General features: G+C 40.3%; 1 protein-coding gene across 3 annotated transcripts in view; it reads right to left on the bottom strand.

The window, feature by feature from the left end:
* Window positions 1-1,372: 1,372 nt before the first annotated feature.
* Window positions 1,373-26,298, bottom strand: part of ITGA8 (integrin subunit alpha 8) — a 193,481-nt gene continuing 168,555 nt past the window's right edge. Inside the window, exons 26-30 of one of the 3 annotated variants that reach the window (XM_027594758.2) lie at window positions 25,321-25,449; window positions 20,946-21,059; window positions 14,112-14,213; window positions 6,155-6,277; window positions 1,373-4,251 (exon numbers count right to left, since the gene is read on the bottom strand). In XM_027594758.2, the coding sequence (XP_027450559.2) occupies window positions 4,165-4,251; window positions 6,155-6,277; window positions 14,112-14,213; window positions 20,946-21,059; window positions 25,321-25,449 (555 nt within the window). In that variant the 3' untranslated portion in view covers window positions 1,373-4,164. Of the gene's footprint in view, window positions 4,252-6,154; window positions 6,278-12,864; window positions 13,436-14,111; window positions 14,214-20,945; window positions 21,060-25,320; window positions 25,450-26,298 lie in introns of those variants that run through there. The other 2 variants (XM_027594760.2, XM_027594757.2) reach the window with 2 other exon arrangements.

Genomic DNA, 26,298 nt, shown 5'->3' with positions numbered 1-26,298 from the left:
AGAGAGAGAGTGCGAGTGTGTGTGAACACAAGTCGGGGGTGGGGTTGGGTGGGGAGAAAGGAAGTCTCCCTTCTGAGCAGGGAACCCAATGAGGGGCTCGATCCCAGGACCCCAAGATCATGACCTGAGCTGAAGGCTGATGCTTCACGGACTGAGCCACCCAGGTGCCCCAGAAGTGACAGGTATTTAAATACCTTATAGGGTATGACCAGTAAATTGCTCTATATTGAATGATAAATATTAGAACTCAAAATTAAATGTGTACAACAAATAACTGAATTCTAGTGAAATAGGAATTAAAGTATTGCTTGAAAGAAATTACCAAAATATTTTAAAATACCAACAGAATTAGGAAGGAAATAGTATATTTAGGTTGATGCAAATTGATCTAGTGCTCATAAGAAGCAATATGTTTTTAAGTACAAAAATTTTCAATCTTTGCTTTGACCAAGCAAAGACATGTGAATTTCATTCATTGAAGTAACCAAAAGAAGCCTCGTGTATGAAAGTGTTCAATTTAATGTTATTGTTAATATAGGACTCTGTGAACAACTATTCCTGATGGGAGGGGGGATGGTTAAACAAAAGATGGTCCGCTAATTGAATAGAACTTTGGGTAACTATTATAACAACATTGTATGGACACTAGCAATAGGAGGGTGTAAAAGTGTGTGACCCTGGGACTTTGTAATGAAAGCAGATTACAAAAGTACATGTTCCCTGTGATTACTATGCACATAGATATATTTATTCATTTATTCTAGAAATGTTGTAGAAATGTCTACTGATTATATAGCAGATATTGGTGCTAGGTGCTGGAGACACAAGGTGAAAATGTGTGTTTCCTGCTTTCATTAAGGGTCAGTCCAGCTGAAAGACAGTCATGCAAACAAATGGAAAAGTGTAGTTATTCACAAAATGCCATTGGAGTGCAGGAGGAGCCTTCAAGTTGGCTGAAGACACAGGGAAAAGCTTCATAAAAGAGCTAAGATTTTTATATGGACAAAATTTGAAATGCAATGTAGAGACAAATAATCAGTTGTATAAGGGTGGAGGTATTGGAAGTAACTTAAAATTTTTAAAAAGTATCTTTATTGAGATCTAATCCACATACTATAAAACTCACCCATTTAAAGTGTACAATTCAATATTTTCTTGGTGTGTTCATGGAGTTCTGCAAACATCACCACAATCTAAGTTTAGAACATTCTCCTCATCCCAAAGAAATGTATTTTCACTCTTTCAAATTTCTTCCAACATTAAATGTTTTTATAATAATAGAAAAATCTAAGCATAAAGACAGAAACTTTTGATCTCTGCCATTGTGGGAAAGCTTTATGTTGCGTGCAAAACAAACCACAAGTACCTCATCTTGTCTTTATTTTTTCATTTTATTAGTGACAAGGTAAATAGGTATGTGACAATCTTCACAGATATCTACACATGTATTTAAATAAAAGAAAAAGAAAGGAGTTGAGTTGAAAGCATGGGGTTTCAGTGGCGGCTAGTCCATGTTGTTTGTTTACTGAATTAAAATCTCCAAGTGTATGATTTGCCCATTTGATTTGTCCATTTTTCCCACATCTTCAAAACCAGCTGCAAGAATTTTAACAGGGATATCTAAAATATACATAGACTTTAACGGAGGCATGGTACAACATGAATTATGAAAGCAATTGGCGATGCTCTATGGGAAGCAGATACTCCCAGTGCATTGACAGAGAGTGTTCCTCAAGTAGAAGGGATGCTCAGGAACTGATGACTGGTGGGTTCACCTGACCTCAGGTGTCCCCCTTCCTCCATTTGCTTCCACATCTGAGGTGGCAGAGGGGCCACAGTGTGCATGATGATCCCCTGTCAAGTGCCTGTAGGTAGCAGTGCCCTTCCCTCTAGAGAGGACCACTCTTGGCTGCGACTGTGAGGAAGCCCCCAGACCTTGATCCTTCTGGGTCCCAGTCTTGTTCCTGTCATCACGACTTTTCTCCAGCTGTCTGTGTGACCCGGTTCATGGGGTTCTACATTTATGTAGCCCTACGAGTTCTGAGTTTCTTCACAAATGGCAGCTTAAAAGGCAATGGGTATGTTTTCTCAGAGACCTTTTATGACCCCAAATCCTGAGGAGCTAATCCCTACTGGCCCAAAGTCAGGCACGATGACAAGAGTTAGGGCATTACTTGGGGGCAGAGAAACCTGTCAGGCACTCTTCCAATCATATACAGCCAGCCACCTCCCTGTAAAACCAATTCTACCTAGACGACTAACATGGAAGACCCCCAGAGGCTGCTGTGGGACCCTCAAACTCTCTGAGGCACCTGCAGTTCTCACCCACAGTCAGCCGTACACAATGAGAGCCAGACTTCAGTCCTTACACACTTGAAACTGCTACCATGACAGGATTTAATTCACAAGTGGGAAAAATATGAACTGCATCAGAGTATTCTTCCATGTGCCTTGCATGTGGTTTCCAATGAAGCTCTGCAGCTGTAGCCAAATGGCTTGCCTCCAGGTTAAGGCATGACAGAAAATTTAGTGTCTGTGAGTTTGGCTCATCTTTCAAATAAAGTGTGATTGTTGACATCGGGAATACAAATTTTCCAACTGCTTTGTAAACTGAAGGATTTTGGTCCGCTTGCTCTATTATATGTAATATTCAGCATATTAATTAAAAACATAACTAATGCCAGTGTAAACATGCTTTAGATACATAGGTCTATAAAATATTGCACATAAATATAAAATTTGTTCAGGATTTCTTCATAGTAATTTCTCATTTTCATAAAAAGGATACAAAATTGTGCAGATTATATGAATTTGGCTGGTCAAGTTTACTTCAAAAATGATGACATTACACACGGTTATGGATTATTTACAAGAGTCCTAAACATCAACTTTTTGTGATGGTTAAATTTTAGATGACAGGAGAATAGCTTAAATAAAGATTATTTTCCAAAGGTATGTACTATAAAGATTAGCAGTAAAAATGAGTAGTAAAGTTAGAATAGACAATGGTAGATAAAATTCTTAGGAATCCCCTTTCTGGGTTCATCTCACATCTGCATAACTTTATATTTCTTTCCCATGTATGCTTAACACGTCTTCCTGTGTATATAAATTTGAGGTACAGTAGAGAAAATAGGTATTTAATCCCAAGCTGAATATTGGCGTTGCTTCTTATAATTAAAAATAATGCTTGCCCATATTGTAAAATTGCTTTTTTGTTAATGGACTCTAGAAATTTTACCATTACTTTTAACCACCAGACAGGTTCCAGAGTACCTTGAAATTTCTGTATTGCTAATTAAGTCAATGGGAAGATTTTTGTTTCTCTAAAAGGAAGTATAAATACATCTTTTTGCAAAGCTAAATTAAGCAGACGTGAGTCCCTGGAAAATGTGAATAAAAGTGATTTCAGGTTGCAGGTGGCGTGGTATTAAGTGAAACTGTCTGCTTTTCCTTAACACTGTCTAAATCCTGAAGCTCTGTTAATTTATCTGCACAAGATGGTTATCTTAGAAGGAAATTTAGTGAGTGATTTCAAAAACCAGCTAACCAAATTGTAATGTCCAAATATTCTAGATGACCAGAACATCTGCCTAGAGACATGGAGAATAAATAAATAAATTGTTATCCTCAGTTACAAGATCATCTTTGTTGTTTCAAAAGTACTTTCACAGTACCAACAACATAATGCTTGTCTCCCTGAGCCATAACTTCATTAGAAATGTTTCTTTTCCATGGGAGGTGTCGAATATTCCGTTGGATGCAGTAGTGTTGGAAGGTTCGGTCCTAGTTCACCTTCCGAAGTCGACTGTGATTCAGACAGTTCATCTCTGCAACTTGAGTTGGATTTACCTGGAAAGCAACTTGAGTTCCCATGCCCATCTCAGAGCGTCTGTCAAAGACAGAACGACTAAAGCAAAAGACGTCTTTCATGATTGCTAATGGTTTCCACAGTGTTGAGGATGGACGTTACATCACCCAGAAGGGTCTCTGGGCTCTGTGGCAGCTTCTCCAAAGTGCAGCATAGATGAAGTGATATTTCTGGGGGCCTTCCATTTCCTAGGTCACTGGCAAGTACAGGGAAACATTTACTGAACCTTTGTGTTCCTTCTTTTCCTTGAACAGGACCAGTGTTTGTGTGTTTTGAGCTTGGGGTTTTACTTCTCATGCCTCCGCGGCTTTCTCATCTGTCAATTGCTCCCTGTCATTCATATCATCTTGGGGGGGTCTCGCTCTGTCAAAGAATCCACACTATGAACAAGAGAAAAGAGGGCTATAATATCAAGTTGTTCTGGGAACTGGGTGAAACTCCTCATTATAAGGATTTTCACTTTCTCTGTTTTCTAAGGAAATCGGAGCTCTGTGGATATTATCTGTTGGATTCTCCAAATTAGGAGGGGAAAGCGGAGTCTTCTTTACCTTCAGAGAGGAATTCGTTGCATAGAGCAGAGGGTTTGGGTCCTTCCTCCTGCCATGTCGTGGTAGTGGGGGAATGTCCCTGTTTTGTATAATCCACTTATGGACCTGGCATTTTTTCCCCCTGAGGTTATAGCCACAAGGCCCAGTCTTCCTCTCTGCTTTTCTGCATGCTTTCTGGAGCCAGCAGAAGTACCAACTGCTGAAGTGTACTGTAGGCTACCTTGCGATGGAATTTAGGAAAAAGAGAGGAGATGCTTGCATATTGCTCTGTACTTGTGGAGCACATAGCATATAGAGGAAAAGTAGATTGGTCATTTCTTTCAATCCCAGGACATTTTAGTGACTTTCCAAAGACCAGCCAGCAACTTGAGGAAGAAGTGATTCTAGAATCTTCATCCTCCTGAATTTCCATTAGTATTTGGTCTGGAAAACTGGAACCTTAATTCCTATTGATTGTTTCTTACACTGGAAGCCAAATTCACTGGGTTTCGTTATAACTATTGAGTTGTCTCTCTCTCTTTTTTTTCCCCAGGACTAGTACCATATTCTGTCAATTGCCATATGTCATTGTATCATTTATGGAAACAAAGATACTATAAATAACAGAATAATATAAGAGTCTATTTCTAAAGGTAAACTATGCAGTAGCCTCTGTAGACTCAGGAAGGCACAAAACAGCTTATGATAATGATCAGGAAAGACATATTTAATTCACATGGCAAGGTTTTCTCAGTTTGTTAAGCAAGCCACATATTGTTTTAAAATAAAAATACACTATGATTTTGGGGAACCACAACAATAGTGGTTAACTAAGATGTGACTGGATTGATTACTCTTATAGTCATGTAATTGTGACACTGTTCCTATTTTGGAGTGGAAAGCTCTGTGAAACTTGGCAGTCGTGTTGGTTTTGGGGCTAGAAATTAATGCCTATTGTAGATTTTTACAATAAACTTCAGTAAAACACATTAAATCTTCCTAATGGAGATGGACTAATTGGCAAGATTAAAAAAAAAAAAACAAGTTCAAGAATATAACATGCACGATCTATTTAGCCTGATAGTCCAAGTATCAGTTAATTACTATATTAATTGCACCTGCGTAGTGCTTGTAACGAACCATCTCAGAGGATTGCTGATGGGATCATGTCAGCAAAAAGCTTGAGATCTTGATTAATTACACAAGAAAAAGAAGTCTTCATAAAAAGATTTTTCACTCCAAGCATATTGGAAAGAAGATCACAGGTCTCAGCTAAGAAAGTCTAACTCTCTCTGTATTTATTTATAAGAAATCTCAAGATAAAAGCAGCATTAAACACTCTTGGTCTTCTTAAATTGTCAGCTGTATAGGTGTAGTACGGTTGCCAAAACAAACATGATACAATTTTCCCGTTATGCTTTTTGGACTGTTAAAAATCCCCAAATCATGCCTCTGGCATTGTCTTTTTTAAATCTCTAGGTGTATCCTTGTTTCTTTTTTTTTTTAAGATTTTATTTATTTGACAGAGACACAGCAAGAGAGGGAACACAAGCAGGGGGAGTGGGGGAGGGAGAAGCAGGCTTCTGCTGAGCAGGGAGCCCATTGCGGGGCTCGATCCCAGGACCCTGGGATCATGACCGGAGCTGAAGGCACATGCTTAACAACTGAGCCACCCAGGTGCCCCTCTAGGTGTATCCTTGTAAATCCCCTCAGTGGCCTCTCTACTCAACAAGAAAAATAAAAGAAATAAACTTACCTTCCATAAAGCTAACGTTAAGATGGCCAGAACCAATAATCCAAGAAGGATTGCTAGTATTATTACCCATAATGGGATTGAGAAGGAAACATTTGGGGTTGTCCAAATAACTGATGTCTTAATCTGAAATGGAAAATAAAGCAAATGACCTCAAATCTGAAAACTATTGGGTGAAATAAAGCAGTAATTACCAATACAACATGGGGGTGGGGTGGGGGTTAGTTCTGAAAAGATCCATACAAGAGTTGAAATCATCCCAGGGGAGATTTGAATGTCTACAGCACTCAGACAACAAATCTTAAAAACCAGCACATTTTTAGGTCCCCCAGGTTGGATGGAAGATCTAATTACATACACCTGGTGTGTGTTTGGCTTGGAACAGCCCAGAAACCCTGGCATGGAATTGAGGTGGACCAAGACTGAGAACCAACAAGGTGGAAAGGAGTGACCTTAAATCGGGCTGGACCTTTTATGGCAGTAATGACTAAAAGTAGACTGTCTGGAAGGCCAAGTCTGTCCACACACATTTCTCCACAGACCTGAACTAACCTCACTGAGAGGTGAGTTGAACTGGATCCATCAGACTGTTGGATGTGCAAAAGATTAGAAAATCACCTAATCACCTATATTATTTGCACCTGTGTAGTGCTTGTAACGAAACATCTCAGAGGATTGCTGATAGGGTCATGTCAGTGAAAATCTTGAGATCTTGACTAATTACACAAGAAAAAGAAGGCTTCATAAAAAGATTTTTCACTCCAAGCATACTGGAAAGAAGATCCCAGGTCTCAGCTAAGAAAGTCTAACTCTGGCGAAGGTTGGTGGCCCTGGAATGTTTCCCAACTGGATACATATAGGTGTTTTCGTGGCCTGCACCCAAGTATGGGACCCTGACCATGCTCAGCTCTTTCCTCTGCCTTCTTAACTACATTGGAGCATCCTGCCTCTGAGCTTCTCAGCCTGTCTGGCTTTTCACTGCTCCTTCATCTTGGTCCATTTCCCCTATTTGGCAGTCATCCTGATGGCTTAATTCACTCAATTCTCCAGCCCCAGATATCATTTACATCCAGACTAAACAAAGGCATCACCAGTAGTGACTTGATTCCTGCTCTCAGTGAGAAAGAGGCTGGCCTTCACCTGCTCATCATTATACCTTCCTCCTTAGCCTGCTAACTCCCGTTGCCGAGCAGTCCCTGTTTCATCCAACACATCAGCAGGAAGTGCAGCATTCCATGACCATGCTGGGATTAGCCTCACCCTGCTTGCTGCCGTCTAAGGACAGGACACGTGGTGCATGAAGCAATACACCGCAAGGACTCAAAGCAGTCACGATGCCACTGGATTCTGCAGCCTGCATCGCTTATTCTACACTGATCCTCTGCATGTATATGGCTGCGTGAGCAAGGTAGGGGCTGATGACTTCTGAATCACCTCTCTTTATATACCTTTCCCTTGGTGAATTACATCTAGTAACACCTACGAAGTCAGTGCTCAATCCTTATCGTAAGGTGCTCCGAGAGAGGACATGAAGTCGTCTTGCAAAATGATCCTAATATTACTGGAAGCAGATGCCTACAGTTTCGATAATGAGAATTTCAGAATTTTGGAACCACAAGGGATAGTAGTGATCATGTACTCACTAGCCAGTTACAATGACCCAGGAGAGAGAAAATCTGGAGCCATGGAAAATTCTGAGGTTTCTTTTCTTTCTTTCTTTTTTTTTTTTTAGGATTTTATTTATTTATTTGACAGAGAGAGAGAGAACACGTGCACAAGCAGGGGGAGCGGCAGGCAGAGGGAGAAGCCAACACCCTGCTGAGGACCCTGGGACCATGACCTGAGCCAAAGGCAGATGCTTGCCCGACTGAGCCGCCCAGGTGCCCCAATTCTGAGGTTTCTGATAACTGTTTCCTCCCCCTGAGCTCTAAGTACACTGAGGAAACAACATAGTTTCAGGCTATATTTAGTTCATGTGTTAGAGATCACCAAAATTTACTAATAGGTAACTTACAGTAACACAAGCAACCATGCTTCTTCATCTTCCCTGTCTTGATTTACCTAATTAATATCTTAAATTGCCTCCCAGTTTAGCTAAAGGAGTTGAAAGAAGGGCCTGTTCAAATTGTTAGGTTAGTAAAAAGCAATGGGATGGGAGAAAAGCTACCAGTGACTTTGCTGGGTTCCTGTGCCTCTTGGCTACTATAGGTTTTGATGTTATTATCTAAAAAACTGGTCATTCTGTAGAAACAGGTAGGGGAGGTCACTTACAAAGAGTTAATAATGATATGTGAAGGCCTTTTTTTTTGCAGCAATGATGGAAAATATGAATAAAATATTAAATTGAACAGGATATGCTTATTAGGGTCTCCTGAAGCAGAAAACAGCTTTCTAGATATAATTACAAAATCTGTTGGCTTTTCATTTGCAATCACTTCCAAAGATCTTGACAGCAGTGTCTTAAAAACGTCTGAGAGTAGATGATCCCCACTGTCCTTTTCAGTTCCAAAATTCTGAAATTCTCATCACGCAAATGGTCATCAGTCAGCTCCCAGTAACATTATGCTCACTTAAAAAATACCACGCTATTCCCTTTCTCTGAGTATTTTACAAAAGTTAAGATTATACATGTCTTGTACATTTCCCTAAAGTCATCATATGTAATTAACCAGGAGGAAAGAACAAAGAATTTTAAAAGAAAGCAAACTGGAAAACTTTCCCCCTGCACCTCTATTCTGCTTTTCTTGTCTGTTGCCTTTAGGACATCCATGTGGCACTGAGGCTGCGCAATCTTCTCAATCTAAAATGTGAGCAGTTGCAAAGACCTCCTTTGGCCCCTGGTGTTTTCCTAAACTTACCTAGGCTTTGCACCGCATAATCAAGAAGTCACTACACCGATGACAGTTGGAAATACAGAAAATCAACAACAGTGCCCCAGAGCATTTCTCCAGATTGCCAGGGCGGGGGAGCTAATTGATTGTTGCTGGAAAGAGGTGGATGAAGAGTCAAGGGTGACACATCATTGGAAGAATTGTACGTGTCTTGGAAAGGGAGGTCTTTCTGAGGACACATTGATCAGGGAGTCATGTGACATATTCATGTGTATAAATGGCAATGGGGCATTTCATTCATGGGTGAAAACAGGTAAAGCCCAGCTTTTCCTAAAAGTCAATGATCTGTGTAAATTAGAAACTTGAACTACAGAGACAAGCTTGCTAGGGAAAGACTAAATTGATCACTTTTATAAGACCAAAGCTTATTTAAATTTGTATTAGTGCTGTGGAAATTACAGAATGGTTTTGGGAAAACTTGCCAAGAAATAAAATGTTGGAAAATACTAAAACTTTGTTAGCATTTATGTTTGTCTTGCAGCTCATTTTGATAAGCCCACAAGAAACTTAGTTATCCTTTGGATAACTAGTAGTAAGAAAAATAGGTCTTAATTTTTAGTTTCTCATGACTAAGTACTATTTATTGTAATAATTTTTCATTCATTTCAAATAAGATTTATTAAATACCCCATGTTCTCTGAAGCTCTGCAGGTATTATCATCAGCTCCAAACTGGAACATTCTGTAACCCTGCTCTAGATCTGTGGTGTCCAATAGAAATAAAATGTAAGCCACATGTGTAATTAAAGAATTTTCAGTATCCACATTAAAAAGAGAGGAAAAAGATGAGATTAATTTTAATAATTTATTTAAGCCTAAGTATCAAAACTATTATCATTTCAACATGCAGTTGATATAAAAATATACATATGACATTTTAAACTATTTTTTTAAAAAGAAGTCTCCAAAATTCAGTGTGTATTTTATATTTGCAGCACATGACAACAAACTAGATTTTCAAAGGTTAAAGTGAAATGCAGTCTCAGAGAAAAAACACAGGTTCATTTAATGGACAAACACCTTATACAGCAAGTTTTTAGGTTTACCTTTAAATGAGTTAAAGTAAAACTACTAGTTCATTGTCACAGTGGCCACCTCTCAGGCACTCACTATCCACTTGTGGCTGATGGCCACCATACTGGACTGCACAGCTCTAGAACATTTTGTATGATCTCACACAATGGTGTGATTTGCCCATTTACTTAAGTCCCTCCTTATAAGATTCATTCATCAACAAGGTGGTCCCAAGGCAGAAAATGGGGTATATTGAGAACTAAAAGTTTCCTTTAAGAATACGGACAAGCGATTACAAATTTCAACTGCTTTAAGAAAGAAGGGTAATGGTGACTAACTGAAGTAAGTACTGAAAATTTAGGGAGAAAAACTCAGGTGTGTGCCAACTAATCAACAAACCGTTTCAGTTTGTCTTCATGTATCAAGAACCTACAGCTATTTAAAGAACTACATAACATTTTAACAATTCCCTTATTATAATTATCTGCAATTTTAGGACGTGAGATCCATAAATTACAAGTGGTTTAGACTTTCTTAAAGTGATGCTAAGTAGGGAACATTTAATCTTACCTTCATCCAGTCATAAATCTTGTTCTTTATTATGATTGAAAGATCATAAATAAATTTTTAATATGCCCATATTTTATCATTGACATTTATGATATGTTTTTGTATATTTTGACAAAATACCAAGGTAGAAGGAAAAAGCTCCCTTGTATTTGCAACTGTAATTTATGTTGACATCTGTATTTAGGTATCACAAAATCTTGTGTAAACATACTTCATAGGGGTCACAGGAATGTTTTAAATGAATGTACCAAGATACCTTACCTACAGTGCCATTTAGAACAAAATGATATAAAGTGGACCAGCTGGACACACATTTTAACAACATTTAAATAACCCCTATGAGATAAGCAGTTTGAACTCCAAACAATTGTTTGATATAATAATTCCATTTTAAGGTTTTGAAGTTGTGCTAACAAATGAAATGGATTCAACAGTTTTTGTATGGAGGTTTCAATAAGGATTCTCATGAACTCTTGTATAATAACTACTGTTGGAGTTACACTAGACAGTAATATTCCCTCCTAGGTGTCAGTTATGGAATTCAGCTTTAGTGGCATGACATACAAATACCAACGTTTCTTGCTAGGCAAAGAAAATGGTCAAGTAACTGAATCCTGTTTTTTCTGCTGCACTGTAATGATTGAACCTTCAATCATAGCCCTTTGCATCCCAGGTCACCTTTTCCTCACCTCTGAACATGGCAAGGGTCATGTTTCATGAGTTCATTTGTTACAAACACAGACATGCTACAGGTAGCAGATAGGAGGCACTCTTTTCTTCAGTGTGTGAAGCTCACATGGGGTTCTAGAAATGGTTGAAATCATGACCACGTTGACAAGGGAATACAAACTCACTAATCATCCCACACAAGGGCCTAGGACAACAAGTCTCATTACAAAAGAAGTATCTGAGAGGGTTTCCCCGTTGGCAGAGTATGGATTGGAGTTCTTACGATTCTCAACCTATTCCAATTCATCACCTTAAAGCAATTCCCTTCTGCTGCATTCTTTTCCAGATAAGAATGACCTTTGAGAAGAACTCACTTTAAAAAAACAAAAAACAAAACAAACAAACAAACAAAAACATCAGCTAGCTCAAAGCACAGTCCTCTCAAATCAAGCCACAGGAAAATCGTTTCCCTGTAGCACAGGGCAAACTTTCCACCAACCGGATCTCCACTCGGTCAGGTATTGGGAGACCTAAGAGCACCTTCATTCCTAAATGTTTTTCCAATAATCTTTCCATAAACGATGTGGTAAATCATCCACCTCAGATAATAAGGCTTTTAAAAAATGCAGTGACAAGGGTGGTGGGGATGGGGAAGCACATGTAACAGATAATTTTGTGGGTCTATCGAGATGAGTTGAGAACAGCAGGCTATCACCTGGGGCCAGTACGGAAAGACCCAACGCTGTTGACAGGATTGACTGTAACATATGTTTCTGGTATGGAACACATGCTCAGAGAAAACAAAGGGACCCAGATTTATCTCCCTTAGAGAGACAAGCCTTTGAACCTCTTTGGATGAACATTCTGTATTAAAACCCAAAGCCTCCGTCTTCTAGGTTGAACGTAAATCCAACTACAGCAGACATCTTGTAAGGGAAAGAAAGGCGAGCTAAATGAAATAAGATGTGGCCATCCTTACTTTAATATGCCACCAAAGCTTACAAAAATATTTTGACATTTCCAAGTTGGGCTTCCTTGACTTAGCCAGGGAGGGTGAGACATTTTGGGAGGGTTACTATTACTGAGGCTTGAAGCGTACCTTGTTCCAGGTGTAATGTTATTAACCTTCTCAACAATGCTTTCAGGTGAATATAACAGCCTCAGGGAGGTACAGTGATTTCGCGAATGTTTCCTAATTCCATGGGTGGAGCCAGGGTGAGGCGCAGGAGAATGTGTGTGTGTGTCTGTTCAATAATATAATCCCATTTTTTTATTTTTTAAATTTAATTTTTAAAAATTTTAATTAATTAACCCATATAGTGTATTATTAGTTTCAGAGGTAGAGTTTAGTGATTCGTCAGTTGCATCTAACACCCAGTGCTCATTTCATCAAGTGCCCTCCTTTATGGCCATCCCCCAGTTACCCCGTCCCCCACCCCCTTCCCCTCCAGCAACCCTCAGTTTGTTCCTGAAACACGTTTGAAATGTGGGTCTTGCTCTGTGTTGCCTCACCCCGTGCTGGAGATTCCTAGTGCTTTTATTTTTTTAAGTATGTTCCACACCAACACTGTGCTGAACTCACAACCTTGTTGTGCTAAACTCACAACCCTGAGATTAAGACCTGAACTGAGATGAAGCGTCCGATGCTTAACCACCTGAGCCACCCAGGCGCCCCTCTCAGTGCTCTTAAAGCACAGTGCCAGGGCCCCACCCCAGCCCTCCTCAATCCTGATATTTGGGGTGAGGTCTTAGCATGTATATATCTTTAAAGTCACACGAGTGATGATGCTTTGCATACTCAGGGTTGAGAATCACGAATCGATGGATTTATCCAATTTAAATTACTAAAAGTAGATCAGGCTAGAAAGATTAAATTTTATAATTACATTTTAAGACCTACACCAATAAGACATCATGACAGTATCAACTTATATACCATCCAAAGCAGTGCCTCTCAAGTTGTACTGTGTACACGATGCCCTGGTGATTGTGATAAAATGCAGATCCTGACTCAGCAGGTCTGGAGTGAGGCTTGTTTCTGAATTTCTGACGGATTTCCTAGGTGATGCAGATGGTGCTGTCTGCAAGCTGCACGATGAGTAACAAAGACCTGGGGACCAGGTTTCAAGTGGGGGTTGTATCTATGGAATGACCCAGAGACAAAGATTTAAATCTTAATATTTTTTCCCAGAGCTCTGGCTGTGATCACCTTCATGGTAAACTCAGGTAAACCCCCTGTCCTGGTCCGCTCTCCATGGCCTTGCCAAGCTGCGGAGGATGACAGCAGTTGTGTTGTGACTGATAGACCCCCGTCACTAATGTTTAGTATACTCAGCTTTAAAATAACATTTCATTCAAATGAAGATCATAGTGTGCTTTTTTCCCCCGGGTGAAAATTACAGTTCTTTGCATAGAAAGGATATGACTAAGGTCATCCAGCTGTCCCTAAGTCAGAGTTTCCCCCCAACATCCCTACCTCACTTACCATGCTGTCTTTAAAATTAAACAATCAGGAGGATTGCATTATAATGATCATTGCTATCTGGACTTCTTCCAAACAAAATGGCTTGATGAAAAAGTGGTATTAGTCCTGCACTGCGATTTTTCTTTTGAGTAGAAATTGACACTGAAAGTTTAAAACTTTGATCAAGCAGCACTAAGAAATTTCCAGACTGAGATAAGAAAATAGTGATCCAGAGAAGAAACTTTCCTCAAGTTAATGTAATAAGCACTTAAGTGTAGCACAAGCTGAACAGTGATTTAAAAAATAATTATTTCAACAAAATTATTGTGGCTCTATATTTTTCAGATACTCACTGCTATGCTTCCTTCTGGGAGTTTTGCTGGCTGATCTTTATAAGGCATCTTCTTAACTTTGAAGGACACCAGGGATGCAAGAGAATAGGGATCATTTTTTCTCTGAAATTAAAAATATTTATTTAAATATATTCCATGCAAATATTTAAAAAGTTATACAGGCAGCCATCCAATTGTTTTCAGTGGTTTTCATTTCCAAAGCAAAATTTCATTTTTCCTTTTTTTTGTTTTTCTCTTGAAAAAATTTTTCCCCGTCTAATCATCCATCATACTTCCATCCTTTGAGACATCCATTCCACTCTCCATCCAACTGCCCATCCATTCATCCTTTTCTTAGTTCTAAAAAGAATTTGTTGTATTAACAAAAGACTTGGTACAACGATGTTAGAATAAAAACAGAAAATCAGAGTCCTAAAAAGAATCAAGCACAAGGATTAATATAGTTGCTGCTAGTGAAGAACAAAGGGGAGATATAGTGGGTTATAAAATTCTTATTATCTGATAGAGGGAAATATTTTAGGAGAGAGGCTGATACTAAGTTATAAAGAAATTTATCACATTTCATCTGATACAGAAGACCCAGAATAGGCTCTCTTAGTCTCAGCACTGTTAGGATTTTGGGGTTGGATGGGGTACTGTCCTGAGCATTGTAGGATATGTAGTTATCTCTGACCTCTACCCACTAGATGCCAGGCCAGTAACACCTCTATCCCAGTTGTGACAACCAAAAATGTCTTTAAGGGCGCCTGGGTGGCTCAGTTGGTTAAGCGACTGCCTTCGGCTCAGGTCATGATCCTGGAGTCCCGGGATCCAGTCCCGCATCGGGCTCCCTGCTCAGCAGGGAGTCTGCTTCTCCCTCTGACCCTCTTCCCTCTCGCGCTCTCTATCTCTCATTCTCTCTCTCTCTCTCAAATAAATAAATAAAATCTTTAAAAAAAAGTCTTTAATTATTGTCAATGTCCCCCGAGGAGCAAAATCCCCTTGGTTAAGAACCACTGACTTAGGGGCGCCTGGGTGGCTCAGTCGGTTGGGCGTCTGCCTTTGTCTCAGGTCATGATCCTAGCATCCTGGGATCGGGCCCTGCATCGGTCTCCCTGCTCGGTGCGGAGCCTGCTTCTCCCTCTCCCTCTGCCTGCCTGTCTGCCTACTTGTGATCTCAATCTCTCTCTGTCAAATAAACAAATAAAATCTTAAAAAAAAAAAGAACCACTGACTTAAAGCCATAGAAATTTTGATAAAACTTTTCAGCAAAAAAAAAATTTTTTTTGTTTAATTGGTTCCCATATTAACTGTTGATTAAAGCCAAAGGAAAATATTTAAACTAAGTCAAGGAACGTAAATTTTGAGAACGTAAATTTCTGTGGTTCCCCACCCTTTAACTTGAGACAGTGATTAGAGCTATCCAGTCTTAGGCTGGAGCTGGTTCATAATGGCTCTTGAGAGCAGACTGTTAAAATTTCAGGAATTTTGAGTATCAGTTGTTAAACAGAGCCATTATTAAAACTTCTATATATGTGACTTTCAGAAAATTATGTTTTTTAAAAGGTCATACACACTCCAAACTCAGTATTTATTAACTATTTTATTGTATTTTGCTAATATCTATGCTCTGGATATTATCGAAGTCTGTTGTATCTGGAAGGGGAAATACGATACGATGGTGTGTTAGAACCTCTCTTCCCAACTCCAGATTTGGTGACGTCATGCTGGCAGCTTGAAATCAGCCATGGTGGGAATATTTACACCATGGAAATCAGCAAATGCTGCACATTGGAGCTTTCCCCCCTACTCCCACGGAGCAGTTTATTAAACATTCACCAGCACTTCACCATTTATAATTGAATGCTGGGTTTCTTGAAGCCAATCCATCAAGTTGGACTGTAATAATTTTGTTTACATTTTTTTACAAAGTTCTTCTTTTTTTCTTCCTGTGACTGAATGTTTTCCTCTTTTCAATAAATCCCATTTCCTCTAGACGATAAGGACAGGCAAGAGTATGCAACATTTTTAAATACTTAAAGTCACTATATCTTTGACTCTTTCTTTCTACCCCAACATTCCAGGATAAGTAACTTCATTCATTTGGAAAAATTAGTTTTTGGTTGTTATTCTTCTGATGTTCTTTTGTCTCCTGGCTTTTCCATTTTAACTGAAAGTTGGATTTGTTTGTTTGTTTGTATGAGAAGTGTTTTTTAAAATGTGGAAGGACTTTGCTCATAAATTCTGGCATGTACTTGGTGATTTAAATCTACTTTCTTTACCACCCTGGCTGGTAGGCACAGAAGGAACATGATCAAATTCTGGCCATGAGATTCTGCATAAGAATCACAATTACATACTCACATGTGTGTCCATGCTCCCCAAACTCCAAAGAACAAGTTTTCTCTAGTCTCCAAGTCCAATTAAAAAAACGGATAGAAAATAATTCTTTTGTTCTCGAAGTCGTATCTTTGAGGAACAAATCAATAGAGACCTCCATCTCTGTCTCAGCTCTAGATGGGAAGTTTTGTCCTGCCTGATTCTGCATTTATGAATATGGAAGTTTCTTAATGAATAAAAGGTGGGATTTGAACTCTAGAATGTAGAACAGGGAGAACCATGTTTCTCTGAGGGGATTTCCATTCACCTCCTTCCTTTACCCCCTCTGCTCTTGGCCACAGTTTGATTTTTCCTCATGTTTTACTTTATGCCCGGTCCTCAGTGTCCTTTCCAAGGGTTCACAGCCCCGTGGGCTTTGCGGAGCTTCAGAAACAGCTGGGATCAGGCTCAGGGATTCTGATTCAGAAAGATGAGGATGAAACTATATTTGTCCTACACTGTTTGCAATGTTGACATTGTTGTTTAACTTATTATCTGTCTCGATTACTTTTCTCCTCAACAAGATTGTATAGAAATGGAGGGTGTAAACCATGGGATATAATGTTTGTATCTTCCATAGCACCGCCAACAGCTTCAACCCTGGCTGACTGACCACGTAAATGGACAGTGAATGAACCCTCCCACCTCACATAACACCCATTTTATAGCACCTTATAGAAGGTTTAGTTCTTTCAATGGTTGAATTGGACCCCGTCCACTTTCAACTAGATTAGAAAGTTCAAGAAGTTGTAAGAAAGGTAGTGACATAAAATGGGGGCTGTGGTTCATGAAAACGGGCTGTTGACCTGTCCCTCCACTACTTGATTCAGTGACATAAACTGACACAGTCTGGGGCCTGAACAAATTAAGGTGGTAGGCAAATAGCCTGCAAACAATACAACTCATAGACAGATCTACTCCTTATTTTAAATTATTCCCCAAAACCAAGATTCTTCCATCCTCTTCAGTAGGAAGATACATTTGTTTTTTCATTTTTCTAAGATGCTCTGGAGCTCCCGGGAATGGGGGATATGTAAACAATTAGACTATGATCAGCTGGGGTGGCACCAGAGATGTGCTAGTCTCGTGACTGCAGGTCAAAAGCATGGCACAAGTATTTAATTCATGAACAACAATTATGAGCAGAGTCATATTACTGATTCTATGTTCAAAGTTGAATGCTTTCAGCCGTGGTCTTCACATAACAACTACATTATTCTTTGGTTTAAAAGAAATCTCCTCTTCCATATAGCAATATACTCATCTAATAGCGACCATTGCTATATTGCAGGCAATTTAAGATTGAAAAAGCAGCTGGAGTTAATATCCCTTGACGATATCTGGGACCTTCAACCTGCCCCAGCTAGCTATTAATCCTCAGAAAATTCCCTGTTCCTCTATCATTGCTGCATCATTTCAACCGTGGTTTGCAGCTCACTAGCTGTCATGCACTTTTGCACAATGATTTGCTTATGGTCTTGGTACTAATACAAGTCCTCTAGTCGGTAACAAATGGAGAGTGAGGCTTTTGAATTGGTTAAATACATGGTGTGGCTGGTAACATCATGAGCCCTTCCACTCCTACCTTCCCACGGCTCACTTCCTTCTCAAGAATTCTTTTTGACCACATCGCCCATGTTTAAGTACTCAACATTTGCCAGACACAAAGCCTTGTGAGCTGACAAAACCTAAGCAATTACTGGTAAAATCTTACCTGGGAAGGATTGTTTCAAGCAACAATCACAGGACAGGGTATCATTTAGGACTATTCTAAATAAAATCTTTTTCTGACCGGTTTGCATGTTCACCAAGTGGACAGAAACAAACATAATGCAGCAAATCATGTCAGGCAAGAATTGTAAACTTTCTAGTTTAGATTAGGAAGGCAGAAAATGTTTACCTCCTTCTGGATTGCATGACAAAACCGTTAAAGACCTCCAGTATGTAGTATATTCTTAGAGAGAGTGGGAGAGGCAGGGAGGGAGCAAGGGAGAGAGACTGCAATAAGGAAGGCACTCCTCTTCGGCCCTCAGATTACAAGACAGGGAATACGCAGAAACTGGGTGTGCGGAAATGTGGGCTATGGCTGTGGGTAAATGCTGGTGACTTGAGCCACTCTCTCTGGTCTTGGTTTTGGCTCAGGTCATGATCTCAGGGTCCTGGGATCATCGAGCCCCACATCGGGCTCTGTGTTCAGCGGGGAGTCTGCTCGAGAGTCTCTCTCTCCCTCTGCCCCTCTCCCTGCTCTCTCTCTCTCTCTAAAATTAACAAGTTAATAAGTTGACAATCTTTAAAAAAATTAAATAATCCTGTTTCCCTTGACTGTGGTGTTGTAATGATTTTAGTCCTGTTTCACCAAAAAGTTATTCTCCCTTATTTCAGTAGGATGTGATACCCAAAGTAATAGAAGGAATGTATGGTTATCACTGAAGACTGTAGGGGCTTGGGAATTCAGTGAGACTCCTCTCCTCAACTCCTCAACTCTGAGACAAGCAGTAACAACCCCAAAACAGAGTGACCATGAACAAATCGATGGAAAGGAAGCGATACCTGAAGAGGAGCCTGGCGCATAGTTGGCATTCCATGGGTATTTGTTTAGTGAATGAATAAATAATGGTTTAACTAAAAAAAAAAATTTTTAAAATCAAATAAATTGTGTACTGCACTTCTCCCTGGTTCAGGCATTCAAAACTGGGGGTGATTTTGCCCCCAGGGGACGTTGGCAATGTCTAGAGACAGTTTTGATGGTCACAACTGGGGAATGGGTTGCATCTAGTGGGCGGGGGGGGGGGGGCAGGGATGCTGTTAAGCAACCTATAATGCACTTCCTATAAAGCATTCTATAATCCTATAATGATTGCTCCCCACAACAAATAATGATCTGATCTGAAATAGTATGCTGAGATTAAGAAACCCTGCCTTAGTTAAAAAATAAAAAAGCTTCACCACTATTTCATAAATACCTTTAACTTTCCTTCTATTTATTTTAGAAACAAAATTAAATAAGATTTGTGAGACTACAGAAGTATTTTGAATCCCGGAAAACAGAAAATCCAGAGCTCTGAAATTCTGTATTTATTAGTTAGACTCAAAAGGACTTTACCATTTGATTTTCTATGGTGCAATGAGCCAGATGAATTTTTTAATAGTTAAAATATGAGCAAGAATGCATAGACTTGGTAGGGTTTTTAATTTATCTTATTTTCCCCCTCTGTAAATCCTTTCTAAACCACAAGGTCACAGCATAGTAGTATCATTTGAATAAACAGCTCTTTCCAAATGGAAAAAATGAATTTGTACAGTATAAAAGAGATCTTAAAACTTTAAAATGCACACAATCCACGGAATTATCTGTGGTAGGGTGGGATGCCACAGTATAGACACACTGAAGCAGCCAAGAATCTATTAATCACACATATGTGGAACGTCACTGAGATGAGTCCTGGCTGGAGCCCAGGCTGTGGAATATCCCTTTTCCCTTCTTCATTGATTTCTATTTTGACCCTTTGGGGCATATGGCTTACACTGTGTTCTTGTACGCACCATCATTCCGCTGACCAATATTTACTGAAGAACTACGATGTGCTGGCCACTGGGTAGAAAGTGGTGAGCTAAATAGATTTATTTGAAGCTAAGTTACTGTCTAAAGGTCTTACGGACTCAGAATATTTTCATTGTCTTCACCTAAAAGATGAAGGAATATTACTCAGCCATAAAAAAGAGGGAAATCCTGCCTTTTGTGACAACAAAGATGGATAAGGAGGACATTATGCTATGTGAAAGGAGTCAGAGAAAGACAAATACTGTATGGACATCACTTACATGTAAAATCTAAAGAAGCAGAACTCAGAAATAGAGTAGATCAGGTTGGAGGTTGCCAGGGCCTCGGGGAGGGGGGATTGGGGTGATGACGGTCAAAGGGTACAAACTTCTTGCTATAAGATGAATAAGTTCTGAGTATCTAATGTATAATTAACAATACTGTATTGGATTCTTAGAGCTGTTAAAAGAGTAGGTCTTAAAAGTTATCACCTGCCCTCCACACACACACACGAAGGTATTTACATGAGGGGATGGAGGTATGAATGAACTTCAGAGTAGTAACCATTCGAAAACATACAGGTCTCCAATCATCATGCTGTATGCCTTAAACTTCCATATAGGTCAGCAACATCTCAAAAAAGCTGGGAAAAAAAAAAAGGTCTTCACCTGATGGGAAAGATGACCAGCTGATCTTGGCTCAACGTCTCCACAGACACCTCTTTTAAACGATTTTAAAAATTAAAAAATTTAAAAAATTAATAAAAAATGTTAAATTAAAATTAAAATTAAATCTAAATTTTTTTAAATGAAAAAAATCAAATTTTTCTAAATTTAAAAATTAAAACATTTAAAAATCCTTTTTAGGAAAACTTCCAGCTGAGCTTTTGAGGAGCGTTTCCCTACAAGTGGGTGCATGAGCGTCAGTGTCGTTACCTGGAGGAAGGTCTTGGCCCATAACCGTGACCTGACTTTTAGGACGGCACTTTCTCCTCCTTCTAGCCGCCCCACTGCACAGGAGATTTGTAAGCACTCGATATTTGTACAATTCTGCAAAACAAAACAAAACAAAAAACAAAAACCTCAACAGCAGTGGTGGCCAATTGGTGTTTTTAAATTGTGGTGGAAAATCAACATTGAAGTCAGCTTATCTGCACTGTATTTTCTCAGAAGTCACCACCTAATTCATAAATTATTCATTTAAATAACAAACAATTACATTGAAACAACCAAGAGAAAACACAATTTGGTAGTAATGATGCATCAGTTTTACTGGTAGTGTAGAGATAATGGAATGTAAAATACAACATAAGATTTAAGCTTTGTTTTTTTCCTAAGGACTTAAAACAATTCTCCGCAGCAGTGATTGGATTGTTCTTTGTTGATTTCCTTTCTCCGAAGGTGGGAAGATATTTCTTATAGACCCTGACAACACGTGACCCTGGACTAGAGGAGCCCAGAAACGGCTTCGGAGGAAGCTCCCTGTTATCTATATTGTCTCAAAGACCCAGTGTTATCAACCCATTTTTTCCAAAACATTCTTCCTTCTAAATTACTTCTTGGTTATAAAGCAGAACCTTCGAGTTCCATCCATTAGGCTGTTTTTAAGCTAGTTCCTAATTTTGCCAACTTACAACAGGTAACTTTTACTATATAAAATGCATGTTCCAGGGAAGGATTCATTGTGATGACATTCTACCTGTCAAATCATATTTTTTGATTGGGTCCAGTATGGAAATAAATAGATGGCTCACATCCGTTTTCTGTGTACACATGTGCAGGATGATACTTCTTGAATTGTACTCCCTCACTGATTTGAACTTATTGTGTGGGTTATGCTTTACTTATTTCCCATGTCTCAAGCACTGGCTCTGGACTACTGATGCTCAATAAGCATTAGTTTATTGACTAGTATGAGCAGGATTTAACTGAGGCACTTCATTTTAATGAAATTGCTAAACCACAGAGTAACTTGAGGGACATATTGCCATGAAAATCTTTTTTGAGAACCTCTGAATTCTCTAAAAACAAAGCAATCGATAAGGGGCATCTGAAATTCCAGGGAGGTCAGATTTCGAAATGCTGTTTCCAGGTTCAGGTGGCGGGGCTGTTCTTGTTCTACTAGGGCTGGGCGCTGAGGTGTTTGGGGTTTTGTGCCTGCAGCAGGAGCAGGAATTCTGGAAGTGCGCAGTTTGTGTCCCCTGTGAGGACCCTCATGTCTACCTCCACTTCATTACTGACACGCTGTGTATCTCCAATCCCACCCTCTGGAGGCAAAGGTGGCGAGTGAGAAGGGGGTGATTCTTATAAGCTCCCTGGAGCTGTTGGTCCTGGTGAGCTAGCTCTGTTGGAGGATTCCGGAAAAAGACTGGGCTCAGAATGAGTCTTGAAGGGTGAGAAAGAGTGACCTAGCTGTCCAGGCAGACAGGGACAAGGCCAGTGCATGTTCAGAAGAGAGGAGAAAAGGGTATTCGGGGGCAGGGTGGACGGATGCAAGTGCGAGAGGAATGAGAGGAAGTCTAGGTGGTAAAGAAGGTTCCTATTGGAGCTGAGGAGTTTAGATCCTATCCAGAAGGTCCCATTTAAGCCAGGGCTATGATGGGGTTTGGGCTTTAGGGGCAGGCGGTATGGAAGGCAAGCCTGGTGGGCGGAGGAGAGTGGGAAGCGAGGAGGGTGACAAGGGCTGTTGCAAGAGTCCAAGGGAGAGGGGGGGAGGCCCTGAACTGAGGTACGGGGATGGAGAGAGGAAAACGGAGTTTAAGGAGGTTCACGAAGCAGAATGGGACGTTGGTGACAAATTGGAAGTTGCGATGAAGGAGAGGGAGGACTGTAGGGAGGGCTGTAGGGAGCCCTTTTGGCTGGGGAACCGAGCGGATGGGCACTGGCGTTCCTGAGACTGGGAATCCTAGAGGAGAAGCACGTTCTGGGGGGCATGGAGACAGAGTTCTGGATGTGTTGGGGCTGGAGTGGTTATCAGGCATCCAGAGGAATGTATACCCTGAGCCCCTCGAGTCTAGAGTGTAGTAGGGACTGCTAAGATGGCAGTGGGCATGGCTGGAGTTCACGATCGTGCAGAACATCTCCCTGAAGGAGCGAAGTTGGTGGCAGAAGGAAGGGACCTGAGGATGCAGACCTGAGGTACATGGGCAGAGAAGCCCACGAACAAGTCTAAGAAGGCTCAGGCCAACAGACCGGAAGAGAGCCAGGAGAGAGTATTTTGCGGGAGGCCAAGGGACATACAGTTTCAGGAAGCGGTTAATAGTATCATAGGCTGAAGAAGGTTTGAAAGATAAGGTTTCTGTAAGCTGAGGAGGGAAAGGGACAAGCAGAAAGCCTGGCGAGGAGGAGGAGATGGTATGGTCATTATAAGAGCAGCAGGGGTCCGAGATAAGAGAGGCAAGGACGTTCTTGGGCAGAGGAGAAGTATATTTCAGTGTGACAGATAACAAATTTTTCCTATGCAAATTGGAAATTATGATCCCAACACAGGATGTTGGCATTTTGCACTTTCAAATTCCTAATCAGAAATGGGATTCAGTAAGTTGTTTTTAACTAAACAAAAACCGTAGGAGGTCTTATTGAACTTTTGATTTTAGAATAAACTTTGTATAATCACTTTCTATTCAGAACCGTTTTGACTTGAGGACACGGGGAGGCGTATGATTTGCAATTTTCGAACCAATAAGAGACAAAGAGAATAAAGCATGAGTTAACGAAGTCAGAAATGGAAATCAAGGATTGCCTCGCTCTCATCTGCAAGTAGTAAGTTTCTATGATATTCAGGAGTTAGAAATCATCTTGCATTAAAAATATTTAATGAGAAAGAACGGGAGGGGAAAATCCTGACCCTAGAACAGAAGTGCATATAATTTTCGAAAGAATTTTAGTTATTGATCTCTCCTGCCTCAGTGTCCTCATGAGATGTAAAATAATTGGAAATTGAAAAATAAAAGTGAACACTGATTTTCTAAATTGTTGGTTCCCGTAGGTTTGGACACTGGTTCTCCAGAGGGCTTTCACACTGGTATTGCATATTAGAATTCTATAGATGCCAATTATTGTTTTCTTTTTAAAAATTATTAAATTTTTTACTGAGGTATAATTAACACAGAACATTATATCAGTTTTGGTTGTGTGACATAATGATTCATGATTTGTATATTTTGTGAAATGATCGCCACAATAAGTCTAGTTACTATCCATTACCACACAGTTACAGTTTTTTTATGATCTTGGAGAGCTTTTAAGATCTGCTCTCTTAACACCTATCAAATATGCAATACAGGATTATTAAGTGCAGTACCATTCTGTATGCCACATCCCCAGGACTTAAATCATTGTTTTCTGTTCTACTGTTCCTCTGGGAAGCTTTCTTTAAACAATAATATGTGGGATTTTATTAATTTATCCTAAACTGAACAGCGTAACAGTTTCCTACTCTTAGGTTTTGAAAAACATTACCATGCCATAAAAATTTACAGGGACTTGAACCAAAATCTGTCCCCTGCCATAGCTTTTTGCCAGGTAACTTTAGGTACTTCTATTATAATAAACATTGCTCTATTGATTTAAGTTTAACTGAATAAGTTAGACGTGCTCGATGTATGTTTCTGTCCATTTCCGTGTTTGAAACTTTTTATGAATGTTAGAACATATTCAAGGCACATTAAAACAAAACATTTTAGCCTCTTTTTTTTTTTTAATTTTAGTCTCTTAATTGTAGAGTTTGGTGGTATTAACATTCACCTTGGAACGAGGGAAGAGAATTGAATTGAACTGAAAATATGGACTCTTGAGTGCTCTCCACAGTTTTGCAAAGGGTTGACTAAGCTCAGGATAGATCTACCACAGCTCCCCGTGCTAAGACTCTGCAGGATTTGGGCCCAGGAAATCAGAAAACCCCATTCTCGTCCTTTCTGGACCAGCAGAGGAGTCTGAGATGCAGGGACACTTGTGACCCCCCCCCCCACCCCCCCACCCCGCCAGAGCTCAGCGTCTAGGAATGGGCTCACAGCAGGAGCTTTGTGTTCTGCAAATGCATTGCATGCCGTGTTTTAGGTTTTTATCATTATTTTTCTAATGTGGCCTGCATGGCACGTTTAGAAGAGTGAAAACACTATAATGCAAATATGGCTTTGAATGCAGGGAAGAGTCGCTTTGGTGGCTCACAAGGCATACTGGCAAAACATGGCAGGCATATCTGAGCATTGAATGGGTCGGAGAAACAGCCGAAGTTCAAACCTTCTGTGTTTGGGGGGTTCGGTCCAATCCGGTCTTTCCTCTCGGATGTACGCACACTGGGATAACTCACCAAGATTTTTGCGGGGCTCTGTCTGTGGGGCTCCGGCATCCGCACGTCTCTCTTCCTGACAAGATGAGGGATGGTCGAGTTTCGCAAAAAGGCGCTCAGCTCGGGGGTGTCCTCTGGGGGGGTGGCGGGCTGCAAAGAGAAAGCAAGAGATAGCACGTCAGTCTCATAAATGCTCATTACCTTTTCATTAGCCTTGAACACCAGGCATTTTCCCCCTCAGCTGGCTAGGAGTCACAAGAGAAGTCAGACCCCTCCTGCTTTGCCAGCAGTGTGTTCAATCACACAATGAAATGCATGGACAAGGGATAAGGCTTCCCGTTCTCCAACCATAGGAGCTCCTGAAGGATGGGGAATGCCTTCCTGGAAAGTTTATCTTGTAAGGGTCAGATTTCATTTTTTTTATTTTATTTTTTTTAAAGATTTTATTTATTTATTTGAGAGAGAGAGAGCACGAGAGGGAAGAGGGTCAGAGGGAGAAGCAGACTCCCCGCCAAGCAGGGAGCCCGATGTGGGACTCGATCCCGGGACTCCAGGATCATAACCTGAGCCGAAGGCAGTCGCTTAACCAACTGAGCCACCCAGGCGCCCAAGGGTCAGATTTTAAGCAGAAGTGATTTCCCCAGAAGGAAGTGACTTTTCAAGCATGAGTCATTATTTTCCTGTTACTTTTCTCTCTTCACACATCGGTGCTGGCGAAGCTCAGGAATATTCTGTGTGGTGGGACGGATCCTCAGGAGGCAGGAAAGTGAGGTGCTGGGGAAACAGATGTAGTCGAGGACCCGACATCAGCATGCCTGAGCCCCACGCTCCTGAAGTTGTAAGAAATGGTCCCTCAAGAGTGAATCGTGTTCTAATAAAAATGACTTTTCCAAAGCATGCCACATGAACATTGTGCTGTAAGGGAGCTTGTTTTCAGCCCTCAGTTTGTTTTGCGAGTGTTCTAGAACTTACGATTTTATCTGAGGCTCCATGCTGGGT

This window comes from Zalophus californianus, chromosome 9, assembly GCF_009762305.2.
Source record: "Zalophus californianus isolate mZalCal1 chromosome 9, mZalCal1.pri.v2, whole genome shotgun sequence".
NCBI lineage: Eukaryota > Metazoa > Chordata > Mammalia > Carnivora > Otariidae > Zalophus > Zalophus californianus.
Note: the sequence above shows the minus strand (reverse complement) of the source record. Positions and strands in the feature narration are given on the sequence as shown.